The sequence below is a fragment of the Bacillus rossius genome, chromosome 17 (genome assembly GCF_032445375.1).
Source record: "Bacillus rossius redtenbacheri isolate Brsri chromosome 17, Brsri_v3, whole genome shotgun sequence".
Lineage (NCBI taxonomy): Eukaryota > Metazoa > Arthropoda > Insecta > Phasmatodea > Bacillidae > Bacillus > Bacillus rossius.
In genome coordinates, this window is record NC_086344.1 from 30,842,429 (window position 1) to 30,854,555 (window position 12,127).

General features: G+C 41.2%; 1 protein-coding gene across 1 annotated transcript in view; it reads right to left on the reverse strand.

Moving 5' to 3' along the window:
• The window catches only part of LOC134540967 (probable glutamate receptor), a 31,514-nt gene extending 20,832 nt beyond the window's left edge, over window positions 1-10,682 (reverse strand). Inside the window, exons 1-3 of the mRNA XM_063384059.1 lie at window positions 10,637-10,682; window positions 8,570-8,751; window positions 1,786-1,849 (exon numbers count right to left, since the gene is read on the reverse strand). Of these exons, the coding sequence (XP_063240129.1) occupies window positions 1,786-1,849; window positions 8,570-8,751; window positions 10,637-10,682 (292 nt within the window). The remainder of the gene's footprint in view (window positions 1-1,785; window positions 1,850-8,569; window positions 8,752-10,636) is intronic.
• Window positions 10,683-12,127: the final 1,445 nt, after the last annotated feature.

A 12,127-nucleotide genomic window follows, 5' to 3' on the forward strand; every position in this document is an offset into this window, starting at 1 on the left:
CACGTCGTGTTCCTCTGCGTGTGTTTGAAGGCGCGAGAGTAAGGCTTTTTCAAAAATTTTACTCATACTGTTTAGAAGACTTATAGGTCGCCTGTTTTCTGGGATGGCTGGGTTTTTCCCTGGTTTAGGAATTGTGATTATTTTTGCAAGTTTCCAGGAATCGGGGTAAGTTTTGTGTGTTAGTATTGCGTTGAATATCGCCAGTAAATATTCGAGTGCCTCGAGAGGGAGTTTTTTAAGTGTTTCGTAGTTTATTGCGTCCGTGCCGCCTGATTTGTTGTTCGGACTGGCTTTAATTAGCTTTAAAAGTTCCCTTAACGTTATGGGTTCAGGAACAGACTGCGTGCCTGTTTGTAAAAAGTTATTTACCGCCTGTGTTGTTGTTAAAGTGAAGTTTCTGTCATTTACGTCTGTGTTCGGGGAGAATTGTTTCTCCAGTAGGTCTGCGACTGCGTTGGCCTTGTCTTCTGCGATGTATTTAGCCCCGGTGGCTGTTATAATAGCTGGGGTTGAAATAAATTTTTTGTTGCCGCGGAGCCTGCGAGATAGTTTCCACATTTCCTGCGGTTTTGTGGCTACTTCGTTTATTAAGTTTCCGAATTGATTTATTTTTTCCTGTTTTAATTTGCACTGTACGAGATTATTCAGCCTGTTGTATTCGTTTCTGGCTTCTGGTGTGCGGAGTCTTTGTGCTCTGTTTCTGGCTTGCCGCCTAAGAGAAATGTAATAATCCAGATCGGGGTAGTGTGTTCGAGTGAACTGCCTTTTTGTTTCAAAGCGAGAGTGTTTTTTAATGGCATTTTTTACTGTGTCCGTGAAAAGTTTTACGTGTGGATTTATTTCCTCAGGTGAATTTAGTTCGGGGGGCTGATTTAGGGTGTCTATAAGTTCTTCCTTAAACCCGTCCCAATCTGTAATCTTTAGTTTATTATTAAAGAGTTGTATGTTAGATGTAGCATTAAAAGTTATTTGTGTTAGCACCGGTAAATGATCGGAGTTTAGTTAATCTAAGGTTTCTGTATTTATCTGAGCGTTTGGAATGTTGGTTAGGGCTATGTCTAAAATTTCTGGAGTGCCACCATTTACTGGATAGCATGTCGGGGAGTCAGGCGCAAGAATGATGTAGTTTCCTGCTACCGCGTGGCCGTGTAGAATGTTCCCGTTGGCGTTTGTTTGGGTGCAGCCCCAGTCAGTGTGTTTGCTGTTTAAGTCTCCTGCTATAAAAAATTGATCTTCGACTTCCATTAATTTATTGAGGTCCTGTGGTGTGAGTGGGTCTTGTGGCGTCTTGTATACCGCAGACATGCAAACATGCGAATTATTATTACGGACGTTTATGCTGGTGGCCTCAATGTGTTGTAGTCCATTTATTGTTATCGGGTGGTGGTGAATTCCGTGTTTAATTAGTATGGCTGTGCCGCCGCCGTGGAGTGCGGGGTGGTCTGTTCTGTATATTGTGTAACCGCATACGTACGCTCGCATGTGTGGTTTTAGAAAAGTTTCAGAGATGAAAGCGACATCGATCCCGTATACAAAAAGTAACTGTTCCAGTTCATAGATTTTATTTTGGAGGCCGTGTGCATTGAAAATTAGGACCTGTAAAAGCTTCCCCGGGTTCTGTGCCATTTTAAGGTGTAGCGAGATTCAGGATTGCGGATAGTAAAATCATCTGTCGCTTTGATACATCTGTTTCAGCTCGGATGGCGGCGTAGTGTGGAGAGAGTGAGTCAATGAGCTGTGAGAAATTGCATAGTTTCAGAATCTCTGCCAGTTCGAACAGCTCACCGACGGTGTTTCCCTCTATTCTGTTCTGCGCTGGAGTGTGAGTGGTGCGCGGTTCCTTCACGGCCTGCGAATATTTACGCTCCGATCGTGTCAGCTCGGTGGTTGTTGTTTGCGGCTGTGTCTGTGGCTTGTTGACCACCTGGGCGCGCGGCTGTGCGTGAGTGGGGCGGGTGGGGGGGGGAACTCCACCTGGCTGTTCGTGGCAGGCGGTTGTTGTTTAGACTGCGCCTGTGTCTGCGCGGCCTGTCGCTGTGTCCTACTCGCGACCATTTTTAGGAACACTGGACACTGCTTCCAGGCAGCAGTGTGTCCCCGCACTTTGCAATTGAAACAAAATTTTTCTGTGTCATCAGACTTTGGGCAGTCCTTTCGGGAGTGGTTTTCCCCACACCTGACACATCGTGGTGGCTTACTGCAGCGAGTGTGAGTGTGATCGAATTCACCACAGCGCTTGCACTGGGCGATGTCTTGTGGGCGGGCCTGGTACTTTTGTATCGTAACCGAGGTGTAGTGGAGTGTTCGTACTGTTTGGATGTTTTTGTCAGAGGCCGCGACGGTCGCGCAGAATGTCCCTGACCGGAAACGTTGTGACTGCCCTGTGGCGTCTGTTCGGGTGACTTCGAAATTGCGTATGTCATGAACTACGAAGCCCTTCTCCGTCAGTTCCGCGGCGATGTCGGCCTCGACGACCTCCGGGTACAATCCCTTAATTACAACTTTTGTGTTGCGCTCTTCGGGATGCGCAAACGTGTGATGGTGTATTCCGTTTGATTTCAGGTATGAGAGGGCTTGAGAGTAGCCCTCTCTGTTCTCGAATGTCAGTCGCAGCTCTCTCCTGCGTGTTATTGTGTTTTTGAACGCGATGCGGTGCGCGTTCAGGAAAGTTGCGATCTCCTTGAGCTTCGCAACTTCCCTGACCATGATCGGTACTCCCCTGTACCGATTGCCGGCCGCAGTTGTGGTCAGTGGTTGTGTCCTTGACTGTGGTTGCGTGTCGGCAGGCAGATTTGCCAGCACGCCGAAACTGTTCTGCAGCGGGATTTCAGATGTCCCTGCTGTTTGTGTTTGTTCTGCGTCGCGCCTAGCTGCATGCGCATCCTCATTGTTCCCTAACACCGTCTCCCGTCGCCTGCCAAGTGAGTGGCTTCGGTCACGTGGTTGCTTGTTCCGCAGGGCCTTTTTTCCCCCAACCTGCTGGAACTCGGTGTCGTCGTCAGATCGCTCGCGTTTGGTGTTTGTGTGTTGTGTCTCCATCATGTCGGGTGTTGTGCTCGTGCTCGCCATCCTGTCCCTGTCGCGGTTCGCGGGCTATCCGACCCGCCGGTCGCCTAAAACCTAAAAGCAGTGGTGGCTGTCAAACACTGATCTGAACAGTGAAGCTATGCCTTAGAGAGGCTGTCCTCTCTGCACCACTGCCTGGTGCGAAGTGAGAAGGGGCTGGAAAATGAGGGTATTTATCAGAGAAAGGGCTACATCTTGCTCAGCCAATGGCAGACGAGCTGTTTCTCCATTGGCTGTGCACCATGTAGTTAAAGCGGATTGGTTATGGTGGGTTTTCAACAGAAAAAGTTCTTAGTAATGGCGTATGTCCAAAAACTTACATCAAGTCATGCACTCCCATTGCACAAATCTTTTAAAGATAACATGCAGTTAATTATCATGACATCGCCCGTGGTCAGGGCCCCCACATGGCCGGTGCTACCGTTTCCACGGCAACGGGGCCCATGGGTCTAGGGGGCCCGCGAAGGAAAGGAAAAAAAAAAAATTTAAAACAAAAAAAAACTAGACAATTTTAAATAAATCTTAGAAAACAATTAAAACAGTTAAGGCCTAAATTTAGTTACCGATGAAATATCACACCGGAGTAATATTATTCGGAACATGCTGTGTGCGTACAGAACGTGTCTGAATCTACAACTGTTGTGAGTAAAAAAATCCTCCAACCAATTGACCGTGACACCATGGTTGACAGTGCAGAACACTTACACTCATTTAGTTGCCATTATTCAAAATCAATTTACGCTGACAATCGAAACACTGACTAAAAACTAGTTTTAATGTGTTTTAAAAATAATTGTGAAAAGGTTAAAAATATATATAACTAAAACAATGTACATAAAGGAAAAAACATTTTTTTTATCTCTGTTAGAAAAAAGGGAAGGGGGGGGGGGGCATCATGACTTCTAGCAACGGGGCCCACAGAATATTATGTGCGGGGGGGGGGGGGGGGGGTTCTGCCCGTGGGATGTCCACAAAATATATCGTCTCAAATACTGAAATTTAGTATTTTAACGTACAAAATTATGATCGAAAGAACAGTTTAGCACATTAACGAAAGTATTTAAGTTAAACATTAATATTCCCTACAAAGAAATAAGAAGTAAAATTTGGGCTCGGAAGGGGCTATCCGCCCCCCCCCCCCTGCGCCCTTCCTCTGGAGCCGCGCTTGATGGGAACGTTTGTCAATCACCTGACGTCCACGCAACAGATAACTCGCGAGTTGAGGTTTAGCGCGCATCCGGATCATCCGAAAAAAACACCACATTTCAAAAAAAATATATGTGAATTTGACGTGATAACGTTTTATAAATCGACGAACGCCGGCTGCACGCACGAAAAAAAAATTTGTCACGTTCCCGCCTGAGCCGAGCGTGCAAGAACCGGCCAACCACCGTGCGAGAAAAATCTTCTATAATACCAAACAGGTTAAGGCGGGCTTTATAACTAACTAGCTGCCCGACCCGGCTTCGCACGGCTATACTAATGGAAAAAAAAAAAAAAAAAAAAAAAAAATTAAGCCACATCTCCCATTTACAGTAATGGTAAATAAAAAAAATTCAGTGAAAATTTATTACAATGCTGTATAATGTACCGGAGAGAAAATGAATAGCACCGATGGTTTCCCGACTCGTGCACGCAACGTACAACTGATGTACCCGTACTTCGCTACGGCAGTCTACAGGCAGATCACTCTTGCGCCGCTCATTATACATGCCCCTCCTTGTGGGTACGCCACTGCCGCGCGATGCCCGTTGCCATGGAGACGCAGAAGGCATGAACAATGCAAAATCCTTATCTCGTGCAGACAAAGTACCCACTGTTGCCTGGTTTTAACCACCCATGGGATCTAAATTTCGGAAAATGTCATCCTGCATAACATAAGGAACATTACTGTGAAGTTTCAAGTCTGTAAAATATATATACTTGAAAATAAGGGCAATGAAAAAACAAATTAAGAACAGAGAGAGGAAAAAAAATAGTTTAGGTTTGCGATTTAAAGTGATAAAAAGTATTTAAATACTAATTGAACTCTTATGAGGGTACTGATTCCTTCGTTGTTAATATCACACGGGTGTTTTTTACTTGTATGGGAAAATTAAGAATGAAAAGGCATCTAGTGCGTGGCAACAATGTTAATAGGCAATAGGAATAAACTTCTGGCGCCTGCGGCATTGTCAACACACACATCGTACGTGTACTGCATGTTGTATCTAACCCTCTCCAACGCATTTGATTCTAAATTGGACTTTTAGTAAGGATCCCTAATGTTATTGATAATATAATGTAGCCTATAGCCTTCCTCGATAAATGTACTATTCAACACTGAAATAATTTTTCAAATCGGACCAGTGGTTCTTGAGTTTAGCGCGTTCAAACAAACAAACAAACAAACTCTTCAGCTTTATAATATCAGTATAGATTGTTCGTGATTATATTTAAACAAATTATTTAAATTAAATTTTGCAAAAACCTGTAAATAATATTTGAAAATTAAAAAAAAAAAAAAGTGTGCAATTTATTCATCAGTGTTTTCTTATGACGTTATCACGTAAAATTATCGTCCATAAACCGACTTTACAGACAACCCTCCATTTTTTTTTCAATACCATACAGCGAAAAAAAAAATGTTTCATGAAAAAAAAAAAAATTCTGTAATGTTGCTCATTGATGTGAGAACATCTAAGCTCTCGGTGTACGGCGAAATGTGTGACCACGGCGCTGCCATCTGTGACGGATGGCGCGAACCGAATTTCACAAAAAAAAAAAAAAAAAAAAAAAAAAAAGGAAACGTTAAAGCATATAACTGTTTTATGAATTTTTAACAAGAAAATCAGGCCCAAAGCCGGGGTTTAACAAATTTTTCCAAATTTTTTTCTCTCGCTTTTATTGGAGCCGTTTCATTATATGGTTCAAAGTTTCGCTCTGCAAATCGAATGATTTCATAGCAGACGTAGCTGCTCTGGCAGCGAATTCTAGCGGCGGGTTTCGGAAACGACGTGTGATTCGCGTCTGGAAATGTACACAGTCTAAAACACAAATTTGCGTATATTTATCACGCTCGGCATTATTTTAAAGAATTCTCTACGTGTCCGAGTATCGAATGATAAGCACACGAGAACAAATGAATTAACTTGTTACCGAGGTTAAAAGTTGACCCTGGCGAGTAGGTACCTACTGAAAGACTAGCACATATACTTATATATTTTTTCGACGCGACAACGTCTAATAAATCGATGAACGTCGGCTGCACGCACAAAAAAATTGTCCCGTTACGCACATTGTCCCGTTTCGCTGCGTCCCGTTACGCACATTTTATATTGCTCTTTGCTAACCTGAACCTCCTAGCATTGCGACCGAGTCCGTGGCGTAATTCTGTTTTCATGCATTTCAATGTAACATTTTCATTGCTCTTTGCTAACCCGTTCCTCCTAGCATTGCTGTAGAGTCCGTGGCGCAAATATATTATTTTTGACTGAATTTTGGTGTTGGGTAAGCCATTTTACTTGACATCATCCTTGAAACACTACCATTCGTTTCCTACTTTTCCTATCATCGTCCTATCCTTAACAGAATAACACAGATTGGAAGAAGTTAAATAGTAAACATGTATAAAAGTTATAGTTAAAATAATCTCTTTGTTAAAGTAATAAACATATTTGAATTAATGAGTGCAAATAAAAGTAAATTTATCAATTAAATTGTAGATTTCATTTTACTCCTTCTTTGTATCCATACAAAATAGAGATAATTCAATAAAAATGATTCAATTTTATTCATAAAAGTATGCAATCATTTCATCAATGTTTTGTTATGACTTTGTCACGTTAAACTATCGTCCGTAAACCGACTTTACAGACAACCAATTTTTAATTTCCATGTTTAAGTATGATAACATTTTTGAATTCTGTTCTAAACAATGCGAGGGATATAAGTTATTTGGAATTCGTGTAAATGGAAGTGAGGTTAAATACCGATCAGTGGTCTTACATGCGCAATTAATTTCTTAATTTTGGTTACTCGAATTCTAGAACTCTTATCTAAGACCTGCCCCTACTACTAAATTGTTCTCAAATAACAATGTGATTGCAGATAATTTACTGGACGATTCCATATTATTTTAATACAATATTAAACTAATGACATTTAAAAAAAATGCGAACCTTTCAGTACTCGCCATAGAAGTGTAACAACTAACCTCGGTAGCGAGCAAAGTCGTGTGTTTTCATGTTGCAAATACATTTACAATGCAAAATTTTGACACGACATTGAACATATAATTCTTTAAAATAATGCCAACCATGATAAATATACGCAAATTGTGTTTTAAACTACAATTGTTGAAGCGAATCACTCGTAGTTTTCGCACCCGCCGCTAGAATTCGTTGCCAGAGCAGCTACGTCTATTATCGAATCATTCGATTTGCAGGGAGAAATTTTAAACTTTATAATGAAACTGCTCCGATAAAAGCGAAACAAAGACGTTGGCTCCAGATATACGACAAGGAATGACATTAAAATACTGCAATTCTTGTTTAATTTGCTCAAGCCGTTAATACTGTTAAGTTTCCTTTTGGATTTGTGAACTTCGGTTCGCACGATCTGCCACAGATGGGAGCACCGTTGTTACACGCTTCCGTTCCCTGCGACTTCCGTTCCACGCACGAAATTACTCCCTCCTGCCAAAATGGCGTTTACCGAGAGCTAAGATGTTACACAAAAAAAAATTCAAGGCAGTCATGACGACTGCCGACAGAAGTGAAAACCTTTTTCACAATTTTTACGAAAAAATATTATCAAACAACAAATTTGTTTTATCACGTTAGTAAAATAACTCCTTAATTACTATAAAATACGCATTGCATAGTAATTGTAGGTATTAAAAAAAATGTTCTTAATTTTTAGGTTATATTGCTACAAAGACTCCGTTTTCTTCGTTATTAAAACTATATATTATATGATAATGTTAATATATTTTATACTCACTTTTTACTGCACAGTAATCGTTTACTTAAGATTTAAAAGCGCAATAAGTTATACTAATAGGAACAAATATAGTGTTATCGTCACGTGACCATGTCGATGACGACTTACATGAATTTACTCCCTATCCAAACCATTCCCATAGAAGTTTTCACTTCAACAGGGGTGCAACAACTAAATTTCCAAAGGGGGGCAATATACCTTTTTATAAAGAATCATCGATCCCCCCTATTGAAGTGGGGGGTCCGGGGGTCCTCCCCCGGGAAAATTTGTATTTCAAGGTGGAAAATGGTGTTATTTAAGGAGTTTTATTATCTAAAAATTGATTACACAGCACTTTCTTTGCCCCCGTTTGCCCCCTCTTCAAGGTTTCAGAATAGGGGGGGGGGGGGGCGGGGGCAAAATACCCTTGCCCCCCCCCCCCCCCCTGTTGTTGCGCCCCTGCACTTCAATAAATTAATTGAGGCATTTGAATTTCGATTTCCGACATTGTACAGTCAAATAGGTAATAAGTGACGCTCACCCTACTCAGCACTTCCCTCGCCTGGTTTTCCGACAGCGCCAGCAAGGCGGTGATCATTGAAGAACTCCTGAGGTGGAATTCGACCAGGTCCGCTCCTCTGTTGATGTCCAGGTAGATCACCGAGACCTTGTCAGTCTTCGCGAACTGGTGCACCATCGCTGTCTGGCAGGGCTCGCCGTTCACTGCGACAAACACAGTCACATGCGCACAGGGAAATCTCGGTAGGTTCACGCGATACAAGTGAAACTTCTTTGGCAATTCAAACCTCGAGTCGTAAGAGCCCGTCTACAATCGTCCGAAACCTGTGCGTGGTCCGTGTCCTTATCCGAATGTGAGTGACCGAAAACTGCCCTGTCCACAATTGCGATGTCCGATGTCCGAATGTATTGATTTCTAAAGTTGTCACCAGAGCGCAGTAAATGTGCCAAACCAAATGTTTTTTGTTTTTATTGTTTGATGCTTTTTAGTTTGAGATTGAACTTATGAAAGTTGTGGGAGTTCAATATTATATATTTATTCAGTAAGGCAAAATGGCAAATGTAAATGCTAAAAAATGAACTCATCACATTTCAAACGGGAACAGGAAATTTAAATATCGTGAGTGTTCTGTTCTTTTTCTGTGTCCAAAATACACAGGTTGGGACAAAAAGTTCAAATTGACGAATGTCTTCGGACCAGGTAGGTTCGGACCTTCGCCCACTTGACGCATGACGTCAGAGGGTCACGTGGACCAATCAGCGACGAGTGTCACGTGGACCAATCAGCGACGAGTGTCCTTCGGACACAGTTTAGGACATTTCTATTGTAGACGGGCCTTAAGTGTATCGTAACGGTTATAATTTCAGAGAGATAGAGATAGAAGACAATGTTCTAACAATGATTAATCTTCTTCTTGTCTTCTTCCTCAGTAGGTAACTGCTCCCTGATGATGGCGACTGTTCAATGCCGACCGAAACGTCGGCGAATTATTCGCCAAGGACACGGCTACAACCCAGAAGCCAAGCTACTTCAGACGATGGCCGTGAAAAACCTGCGAACATTATTAACTTCTTCCTTCTTATATATAAAATTGAATGTTTGTATGTTCGTCTTCTATACGTTCATCCAATTGATTTGAAACTTTGCAAACTTGACCTTCGACCTTGTTCTTGACCTTTGACCTTGACATTGACCGCCATCTTGGATTATTACTCAGTTACAGACATTTTGATGCCACTGTCGCATTTTTCGTTACGGTCGTCAATTTGAAACACTATTTTTTTTTTTTTTTAGCTAGAAATGCGTGAAAATTAATAAAAAATATCACATGTTAAAATAATTAATAATTCAATCGATTACAGTGCTCGGTTCGAACCCTGACCGATTTTTTTTAAAAAAAAAAGATAAATTCCGGTTTAAAAAAGCAACTTACTAACGGGATCCTCGTTGTAAACCAATGCTATTTCCCGAAGATCGAAGGAGTGTCCTATGGATGTTATTACATTTTTAAAGTCGCATTTAGAACTGGATGCCACCTTGGCTAAGGCCAGCACTGAGACGACAATTAACATCGCAGTCGAGTTGCGTTCGGCAGCTGGCACTGAAAAACAACACGGGAAGCCTTCTTTTCACATACGAGAGAGCCAACACCCGAAGTTCCCCGAAGTTCATGCTTTTTTTTTTCCCCCGTATATTTAATGTAGCTATCCTAACCAAATCAAACCGTCCACAATGTTTTTAAGTATTTATAATGTAGCTAACCTAACCTAATTGACCATTAGTATCTTTTTATCAACACCGCCATATTTTTTTACAATGAACAAAAAAAAAAAACCGAAGATGCACGATCGGACGTTTGGCTCTCTCTTCTGTGAAATCAAGGCTTCCCAAAACAACACAAGTCTGAAGCCAGAGAACGCTTGCTGAAATGTTTGCCTGACAACCCGTACGGGTTTCGTAGGTACGCTGGTGAAATCCTCCAGCAAGAACTTCGTAGTTGCTGGACAATCAATGAAGTCTCTCCTCAGGGTGTATGTTTGCACAGCAGCGGCGAAATGCCTGTTCATATGTTCATGTCAAGCGTCTCACGGCTGTCAACTGGTGATATGTCTGTTGCGACTGTTGGGAGACGCATTGTGCTCATCGATCCAGGAGGGTGCCGGGAAGTTACGTATGCAGATTAATAACGTGATAGCAAACCACTCGCAAAAATGAATTTCCAGGACTTGTGTTAGTGGCTATCGCGTATCAATCTGTGTCACACTTTTCTGTACACATGTTTGCATTTTCGAATAACAATATTTTTTTTTACCGGGTGAAATTTTTGAAAACCATATTAAATAAATCAAACATAAAAAAATATAACATATAAGAATTTTTATTCAATGATATTTTTAAAAAAAGAAGCTTTGTATACTGTTTTTCTATACAGGTTTCTGGGAAACTATTTCGCCGAAGTGCAAAAATTGATAGAGGGACTTAAACTAAACATTTATAGCAATGTAATGATTGGAAAGATGTGTGGGACACCTGCAAAACATAAAACAACATTACAACACACCATTCGTTAAGTCTTGATTTTTACTGCAGGCAGACGGAAAAGCGACCACCATCAGAACACACAAACCTCACAAACATGGCAAATTGATGGAAAAAAAAGAAAAAGTGAACGAGTCATTTTAGTACTCGGCAGAGATATGTAACTTCTAAACTCGGAAAAGAGCAAATTGATGTGTTTTCATGTTGCAAATGCACTTGTAATTCTAAACTCGGACACGAAATTTAACGCAGAATTCTTTAAAATAACACCGAGCGTGATAAACATAAGCAAATTGTGTTTTCAACTACCTACATTTCCGGACGCGAACCACACGTAGTTTACACACCCGCCGCTAGAATTCGCTGCCGGAGCAGCTACGTCGACTATTTAATCGTTTGATTAGCAGACTGAAACGGACTAAATAAAAGCAAAAAAAAAAGGGGGGGGGGGAAACAAGAAAATTTCTCTGCCACGGGATTGGCGCATATAGCGCGGGAAATTCAAATTTGAGCTCTAATTTTGGCGCCCATAACTTTTCAGAGTTTCGTTTCCGGACGTATGTTCCTAAAAAAAAATTGATTGTCTTGGCATTCCCCTGCCACCCATTAAATTTAGGCCCCCAATTGTTTCCGATCACCCTGAAATCTTGAAAATCCCATTACCTTCAGCCTATGTGCACAACCGTGATACTTCAATCCCTAAACATGGATCGCATTTCGGATTTTCGGATGCATGACACATCCCTAGCTGATATTCATTCTTTAAAAATTTGGATAGCTTCAAACAAACATATATGAGAGAATTTACAAAAAAAAAAAAAATGTGTAATATCTTTCCACTTCATGAACACGAGGTCACAACATTATTTTGTGTAATTACAAGACACTCTTTGTTTTGCGGTAAGATCAATTTGAAATCGTTGTTATAGGTACCACATATGTGTCTTTTAATCGATTCACCAGATACATTTGTATGTGCGAGATGATCATACATGCTGAAATTTAAGGAATTTATCAGATTAATTTTAATCCACATGTATA